This window comes from Grammomys surdaster, unplaced genomic scaffold, assembly GCF_004785775.1.
Source record: "Grammomys surdaster isolate TR1022 unplaced genomic scaffold, NIH_TR_1.0 164, whole genome shotgun sequence".
In the NCBI taxonomy this organism is placed as follows: Eukaryota; Metazoa; Chordata; class Mammalia; order Rodentia; family Muridae; genus Grammomys; species Grammomys surdaster.
In genome coordinates, this window is record NW_021604612.1 from 2,009,928 (window position 1) to 2,018,149 (window position 8,222).

The 8,222-nt window shown below is 50.9% G+C and overlaps 1 protein-coding gene across 15 annotated transcripts in view; it reads left to right on the forward strand.

Annotated features, from left to right (window-relative positions):
- Positions 1-8,222, forward strand: part of Dao (D-amino acid oxidase) — a 23,140-nt gene that overhangs the window by 2,787 nt on the left and 12,131 nt on the right. For 6 of the 15 annotated variants that reach the window (XM_028765531.1, XM_028765535.1, XM_028765536.1 and 3 more), the window contains 4 exons: positions 1,049-1,587; positions 1,918-2,034; positions 2,120-2,304; positions 7,118-7,317. In XM_028765531.1, the coding sequence (XP_028621364.1) occupies positions 7,124-7,317 (194 nt within the window). In that variant the 5' untranslated portion in view covers positions 1,049-1,587; positions 1,918-2,034; positions 2,120-2,304; positions 7,118-7,123. Of the gene's footprint in view, positions 1-1,048; positions 1,588-1,788; positions 1,808-1,917; positions 2,035-2,094; positions 2,305-2,529; positions 2,627-7,117; positions 7,318-8,222 lie in introns of those variants that run through there. The other 9 variants (XM_028765533.1, XM_028765539.1, XM_028765540.1 and 6 more) reach the window with 9 other exon arrangements.

Sequence of the window (8,222 nt, forward strand, 5' to 3'; positions counted from 1 at the left end):
AAATAGAGACAGAGAGAGACAGAGGGACAGAGACAGAGAGACAGAGAGAGACAGAGAAACAGAGACAGAGAGGGACAGAGACAGAGAGACAGAGAGAGACAGAGAGACAGAAACAGAGACAGAGAGAGACAGAGACAGAGAGACAGAGAGAGACAGAGAAACAGAGACAGAGAGAGAGAGACAGAGAGAGATAGAGAGAGCCAAGAGGCAGAGTGCTTGCCCAGCAGGCAGAAGAAAAACCTGGGTCTCCGCCCCAGCTCTCACCAAGCAGCATGGTCCAGCACACTGTACTCTTGGCACGTAGGAGGCAGAGGCAGTAGGACCAGACTTTCAGGGCCATTCTCACCTTGGCAGCAAGTCAGAGGCCAGTCTGGCTGCCGAGAGACTCTGACCCGGCTCCAGGCAGAGGGCTTATTTACCACCTACATCTCCTTCCTACCCTGACTTCTGACTTGAGAATTCTCTCCAGTTCTGCCCTGGCCTGAGTGTGTGTTGTTCAATCGACCAGGCAGTGGGTGGAAGGATCTTTTACTCTGGCTGCCATCGCTCTGGGGCCTCTGATTTGAAGGACTATCACTTTGGGCCTCTTCTGAGTGACTTGGGGAGATAATTTCTTACCGAGAGAATGGGGGAGAGAGGAAGAGAGACAGAGGCAGAGATCCAGAGAGATAGAGACAAGGAGAGATACCAAGGAACAGAGAGATAGAGAAAAAGAGACAGAGAGACATTGAGACAGATGACAGACAAACAGACAGACAGACAGACAGACAGACAGACGGATGAGTGGGAAATGGAGCTGTAGTTTGTCTCTGTCTAGTTTGGGACTAAGGACATTCTCATTCGAGCTTTCTGACTAAGTGTGTCATAATTTCCAGTGGGCATATGCAGTAGCGTCCAGCCAGCCCTGGGTTTTTGGCAGGAACACAGTTGGCTCTCAGGGTACCAGCTCCCAGCTCTGATGTGACAGTTGTGAAGAACAGCATACACCTTAAAGGGCTGGTTCAGCTGAAGTGCTCAGACCTGCTCTCTTCTGCTCACCCAAACACAGAGCCCTGTAGGATGGGAATAAGGAACAGACACAACACAGCAGCTCGCTTTTGTGAACTTCCGAGTACATCACAGTCACGAGGAACTTGGCTAGGGTTGCAAGGTCTGAGGGTAAGAAGTGAAAAGTGGGCTATGCCCTTGGGTGCTTGTTATTGTTATGTAAGAACAGGCTAAGGCCTTACCTCAGAGGCACAATGCCTGCCTAGCGTGCTTGTGGCCCCCACCCCCTCTCTCCCCTGTTACACATGCTTCCTTCACCATCTTCCTCTTTGGTGAATGTTGCTGAAGTAGAAACTGGCATTAGAGACTGGACCATCACAGCTCCCCTCCCTCCCTCGGCCTCAGTAGCCTTACCTGTTCAGCCAGATGTGTTTTGGTCTCACCATCTCCCGGTTGGAGGTTCTAGCCTTGGCAGAAGAAGGACCTGGAATCCTGCTGCTTTCGTCTCTGGGATACTGAAGCAGAGAGCCACACATCCACACAGCCCAGGCAGGCAGCCGGCCCTTCTCAGCCTCATCTGTCCAGCATCCCAGAACAGCAGTGAGCTAGCTGGCTGGCCGGGAAGGCCCTGTCCTGTGCCTTTGGCCTAGGTGGCCCAGGGAACGGTCCTCCCCTCTGCTGGGGTGCAGCAAGCAGTGGGGGTGGGGGGAGGCTCATCTCCAGCTGGCTTGTGCCTATGAACCCCTCCCTCCCCCCAGGCCTGTCCGCAGGGGCTTGGGACCAGCCAGAAAAGTCAGGCAGCTCGCTAGAGGGAGGAGACGTAAGGTTCCTTGGCCAGACCGAGTCTTGCTCCCAGAGAAGCACAGTGCCCAGCCCCACCCCTTGCTCTGTGCCCCCTCCACTGCTGAAGACTTTGACCTTGTGTTCCAGTCCTAGCTGGTGGGCAGAGGGCTGAAGTCAACACAGCCCGGAGAGTCAGGAGCATCCCTGCTGGAGACAGGAACCTGCACCCCCAGGACATTTTTCTCTGGACCCGTGGTACCAGTGGTAAGTGAAGACGCACTTGAATTGGGACAGGGGACAGAAACAACATAGTGTCTTCCCCAGTGTCCTCTCCATGTCAACAATCCAGGCTCAACACCAGCGCCTGAGATTGGTGACCCAAAAGGGACAGACTTGGGAAAGTGTCCCCCTGAAAGATAACACTGTACCTCCCTGGTGTACGTGTCAGAAGAGAACTGAAGGCTCAGACGCCACCTCTCCAAGGCTCAGTCCCCATCCACCCCCGGCCCCTGGAACGTGGAATCTTCGAACAAAGTTTGTATTATGCTATTGATTATTGCTATGGGGTGGGGGAATTCATATGAGCCACGCTCTGCAGGTGGACGTCAAAGGGCAACTTTTGGAACTGAGTTCTCTCCTTCCACCATGGGGTTGGGGTTGGGGGGTGTCTCAGGAGCAGAACTCAGCTCGGCAGGCTCGGTGGCAGCTTTACCAGCTGAGCCATCTTGAAGTCTCCGGATGTGGGTCTTTGCCTCACAGGGTGAATTTGAGGATTAGAAGACAGATGGATAGAAAACGCCCGGCCCTCAGCCGTACCTAATAAACGCTCCCTAAACGGTGTCTATCATTACGCTGGGTAGGTGGTTTGATAATCAATGTCTCAGAACTGTGGTCCCAATTTAAAGATAAACAGGGAATATCAACCACACAAGGTACAGCCACATGGTGTGTGGACCGGGCAGAACTGGCTTGTGTTCATCTCTGTGCCTCATTACGGCTTTTTAGTTTCACCAGTCCTTCGTGTTCTCCATTAAGTGTACATGACAGAGGCACAAACTGCCTCCTCTGATTGCTTTCGAGGGGACAAAGGTTATAAGCAGAGAGACAAAGAGAAAAGTCCGTGCCGACTGACTGCTGCTATGAGGTGCATTCGGGCTGAGCTCTGGAGTCCCACACCAGCCTCCAGTTGTGCCTCCTCGGCTTCAACTTCTGTCCCTGGTTTAGGATGATAAAGAAGGCGTCTCCTAGAGGAGCTGTGAGGGGGAGGGGCTGCGTTGTCTCCATTGCGTTTTGTGTCTTAGTGACAGTAGGGTCCAAATAGACTCTCCTGTCCCATTCTCATATTGACTCTATAATCTCATTCTCTCTCTGTCTCTCTGTCTCTGTAACTCTGTCTGTCTCTGTCTCTCTCCCTGTCTCTTTGATTCTCTCTGTCTCTGTCTCTCTCCCTGTCTCTTTGATTCTCTCTGTCTCTGTCCCTCTCCCTGTCTTTTTCATTCTCTGTGTCTCTGTGTTTCTCTCTGTCTCTGTGTCTATGTCTCTGTCTGTCTCTGTCTCTCTCTCTCTCTCTCTCTCTCTCTCTCTCTCTCGTCTGCCTGTCTATCTACCTGTCTCCCTCTCTGATGAATGCAGTAACTTCCCTGGTTTATCTTCCAGGATACACACTCCAAGCATGCTTGAATAGAATATCTGGCCATAAAGCATAATTGCACCACTAACATAAAACTGTCAGCAACCACAAGGAAATGGTTGACTTAATAACAGTGCTATGCACGCACAGGCCCAGAAGTTCATTAGTGCATACATGAATGATCTTACCTGAGGCTAGACCATGGCTTCTGTGGTCTGGCTTCTGCTTCTGATGAGGTTCACATGCTTACATACTGTCCTTTATCAGCAGCCACTCTTGTCAGTATCAAATGTGGGGCTCAGAGTCGTTCCTCTCCCTCCAATCCTGTCCCACCGACGGTCCCACAAATGGTGCATTTTAGGCTTTGAAATAGCAGGACTCCCAAACATAGGCTATTTGTCTTCCCCTGCCTCATCCTCGGGTTTTTCAAATCATGTGACTAATGTGAATACAGGGTTCCACAGTCGGGCTAGCCTGGGCTCTGCTTTTCTCGAACAGGTTGTCTTGGGTCACAGCCTCAGCTGCCTCCACTGAAAATGGGTACGTCTCCTCTAGGGTCTTTATGAAGATCTTGATAGGTTATGTGTTGACAGTTCACACACACACATACATGCACACATGCACAGACACATGGAGGGACACACAAGAACACATACAGATACATAGCTATACACACAGGCACACCCACAAAGACACACACACAGAGATACATGCACACATGCACACACACACAGAGGGACACATAAAGACACATACAGATACATGGACACACACAGCTGGAAAACATTCGGCTGCAGCCCCCCGCTCACAGAGACAACTCTTTTCTATCACCCCTGGGAAATGATCCTTTCCTCACAGCCGTGGGTCATGTACGGTCTAGTGTTTCCTGTCTGCACAGGGATGTCTAGTTCCTCCTTGAAGTTCCGCACAGTGGGGAAAGCTGGGACCCGCCTGGCACTCGCCTCTCTCCGCCCCTTCCAGCTGGTTCCCGAAGCCATCATTAGAGCCAGACTTCCAATCGCTCTGGGTTTGTCCTCCTGCCGGCCAAGCTTTGATCCAAAGTTTCTTCTTTGTACTTTTTTTTCCTCTTTCACTTTCGAGGCAGGAAGTTACTATGTAACCTCTGACCGTGACCATGCAATCCTCCTGCCTCAGCCTTTTATGTGCTAGGATCACAAGTGTGCACCACCAGGCCCGCCTCATGGGTCCCCCTCCCCCTCTCCTTCTTTTTCCTTCCCCCACTTTTTCAACCCTTATCTTTTTGAGCCGAGGAATTGCTATGAAGCCCAGACTGACCTGTAACTGGTAGCTTCTTCCTGCCTCAACATCCTGAATACTCAGATTACAGATGTGTTTCCCTGTCTAGACCCTCCCGACACCCCCAGCAGCTCTCTCCCCACCCCACCCCTGTCTTTTCCTGGGTTTCTCAGTGGTGTGAGGATGGGAACCAGAACATCAGAGAGAGCAGACGTAGGTTCTCTCTCCAGCTCCTGTCGCAACCTGGAGCTGATGTGACTCTCAGGGCGCCTTGGCGCCTCATCTGTAAACTGCTGTTCTGTATGAGCTCCCAAGCACCCAAGAGTTTCCTCGAGAGTTGGTGTTTGCATCCACTGCCCTTCCCAGGCTGGGGTGAGGGGAGCAAGGGGCAAGAGGGTGCTGTGGTAGAAGAGGAGAAGCTTTGTCAGCTTGCAAGTGTGCGGACAGCAGACAGGCTCAGTTCACACAGGGCAGCTCCCCTGGCTTCCCGGAACTCTCTTGGCTCAAACACTGAAAATGCACAACCCAGGAGGGATCACCCTAACACTGACCAGGCTGGGAGCTACTCTCTCTTATCCAGACAAGTCCAGTGACTTGGCCAGGCTCACACAGTCAGTGTGTCAGAGGTAGACTAGACTGAACGTGTCTGACCCACTAAACCAGCACACTATGAGCTTCTAGTACTGTGTGCTGTGTACTATGAACTGTGTGTGATCTATACTGAGTACTGTGTATTGGGTACTAAATACTGTGTACTGAGTACTTGTACTGGATAGTACTGTGTGCTGTATACTGAGTACTTGTACTGGGTGGTATTGTGTGCTGTATACTGAGTACTTGTACTGGATACTATGTCTTGTGTACGGAGTACTTATACTGTATACAGTGCACTATGTACTTGTATACTGAGTACTTGTACTGAGTACTGTGTGCTGTATACTGAGTACTTGTACTGTATATACTGTGTACTATGTACTGGGTACTGAGTACTGTGTACTGAGTACTAAGTACTTGTACTGGGTACTGGTTACCATGTACTGAAGGTCTCCCAGGCACCATAACAGGAACCACTGCAGAGCTTGGCATTGAATCCTCAGGACAGCTGATGAGACTGGAGTTACTCCTGTTTTACTAATGAAATGGTCTTGTCTCTGGGGTAGGGATGGGGTGGGGGAGGAGAAAGGGGCTGGGAGGGGCTGTTCCCTAAACCCCCAGCACCCAAGCCCAGGCTTCAAGCTGCCACCTTCGGTTTGTGGACTCGGTACCAGTTTGGCATCTGAAACCCCAGCAGAGTCCAGCTTTTGTGGCCTGCCGCCACCCCAGCTTTGCAAAACTAGGCCATATTGAGAATGATCCGCTGTTCAGGGCCCTAGGCCCATGTTGCCAGGAGCTGGGGTCTGAGGGAGGCCAGCCGAGTGTAGAGGGGGCAAGAGTCTGGCCCTTCCGGACACACACAGTCCCCTTGTTCTGCCTCGGCTTTCTGACTAGAGCAAGGTCAAAAGCAGCCAGGCCTAAAACATCTGAAGGTGTAGCCAGCCCTGTGATCCAAGGCAGGCCTATTCTCCTGCCAGAAGAGCAAGTTCTGAGGGCAAACCCAGCATCAGACATGCTCAAAACCCCATTGGCTAGCTGGCAGCATGGCACATAGTAAGGGTATAGTAAATGTGTCCAGAACTTACTTGAAATGAAATTCCAACACCGACACTTACTGGAGCTGTGTGTGAGGCACTTTTCCATTGTGAGCCTCAGTTTCCTTATCTGTAAAATGAGACTAAAAACAGCAGCCCTCAGAAGGACACCAGAGGCTTAGGTTAAGGATATGTGAAGCTGTGGTTCTGGCTCAGGAGCACAGTAGGTGTTTGCTGAGGTTGGCTCTCTGTAGAACCGGAGCTGTTTGGCCACTGGTGTCACAGCCGTCCACCCCTGAACTATGTCTAAGCTGCAGCTCAGGGAGCATGTTACCCAGGGCTGACAGTTAGCTGGGTTGAGCTTTGCTATTTGAAGCCAGTACTCCTGACCACCCTGAATACTGGTGGCTGGGACCAACCTCGGAGGCGGGGCAACCAGGGAGGTGCCATGATTATCAACTCAGTGATGTTAGGCACGTGACCTTGTAAGCCGAGAACACTGAGGACGGAAAGATGGCTCAGAGGTTAAGAGCGTGTTCTGCTCTTCCAGAGGACCCAGGTTTAGGTCAGGGCTCCCGGCCATCTGTAACCCCGGCTCTGGGGGTTATAGATGTCCTCTTCTTGCCTCTACCTGTGCCTTGCACTGAGGTACACACACACACACACACACACACACACACACACGTATGTGCATGCACATATGTAGACACACAAAAAATGGAATAGACCTTTAAAAAGAATTAGATGACTACCTCTATCGTTCTAGAATCTTGAGGCCACGGTGAAGGCGGCGATGACTGGGAGGGGGGACCCTCCATCTTCTGTCTTGCAGGCTGGCATGATGCGTGTGGCCGTGGTTGGAGCGGGAGTCATCGGACTGTCCACAGCCCTCTGCATTCACGAGCGGTACCACCCGACACGCCCGCTGGACATGAAGGTCTATGCGGATCGCTTCACGCCACTGACCACGAGCGATGTGGCTGCTGGCTTCTGGCAGCCTTACCTCTCCGACCCCAGCAACCCGCAGGAGGTGTGAGTGAGGATTCCGTGTGGTGGTCCGGGGGGTCCCACGGAGCTAAGACACAGAGGGAGCCTCTCCCTACGGTCTTCAGCAAGGACAAGTCCCTAGTGGCAGCCTTGAGCTGGCTCCGCAGTGTGTTCTAGAGCTTTCCGGGTAAAGGGGATGGGTTGTAAGCTTGAGGTCACCTAGAAGTCACCCAGAGGTCACCCAGAGGTCATCTAGAGCTACGTCACAAGACTAAGATTAGAAATTAACCAGTCAGGAAAGTTCACCTACCTGTAATCCAAGTAGTCAGGAAGCAGAGGCATGGAGACTCACTGCAAGTTGGAGTCTAACCTGGTCTACCTGGCAAGTTTTAGGCTAGCCAAGACTACATAGAGAGACTATTTTTTTAATTTATTTTTATTGAAATTGAATACTTCATATTACAGTAAAGTTGATTAAAAAATGAAGAGACTATTTTTTTAAAAATATTTATTTGTTTTAAAAAAAATATTTATTTGTTTTATGTATATGAGTACTCAATTTGTATGTATACCTACATACCAGGAAAAGGAATCGGATCCCATTACAGATGGTTGTGAGCCACCATGTGGGTGCTGGGATTTGAACTCAGGGCCTCTTGGAAGAGCAGTCAGTGTTCTTAACCACTGAGCCATCTCTCCTGCCATGTTTTCTCTTTTTTATTTTCTCAAGACAGGGTTTCTCTGAGTAGCCTTAGCTGTCCTGGAACTTACTCTATAGACCAGGCTGGTCTCAAACTCACAGAGATCCCTCTGCCTGCCTCTGCCATGTGGATAAAAAAGGAACCAAAGGAGGGAGGTGAGAGGGTCTCAGCTCCAGATCATCAACGCCTTAGAAACAGCTGAGTCTGTATAACAAAGATTTTACTCTGTGTGTGTGTGTGTGTGTGTGT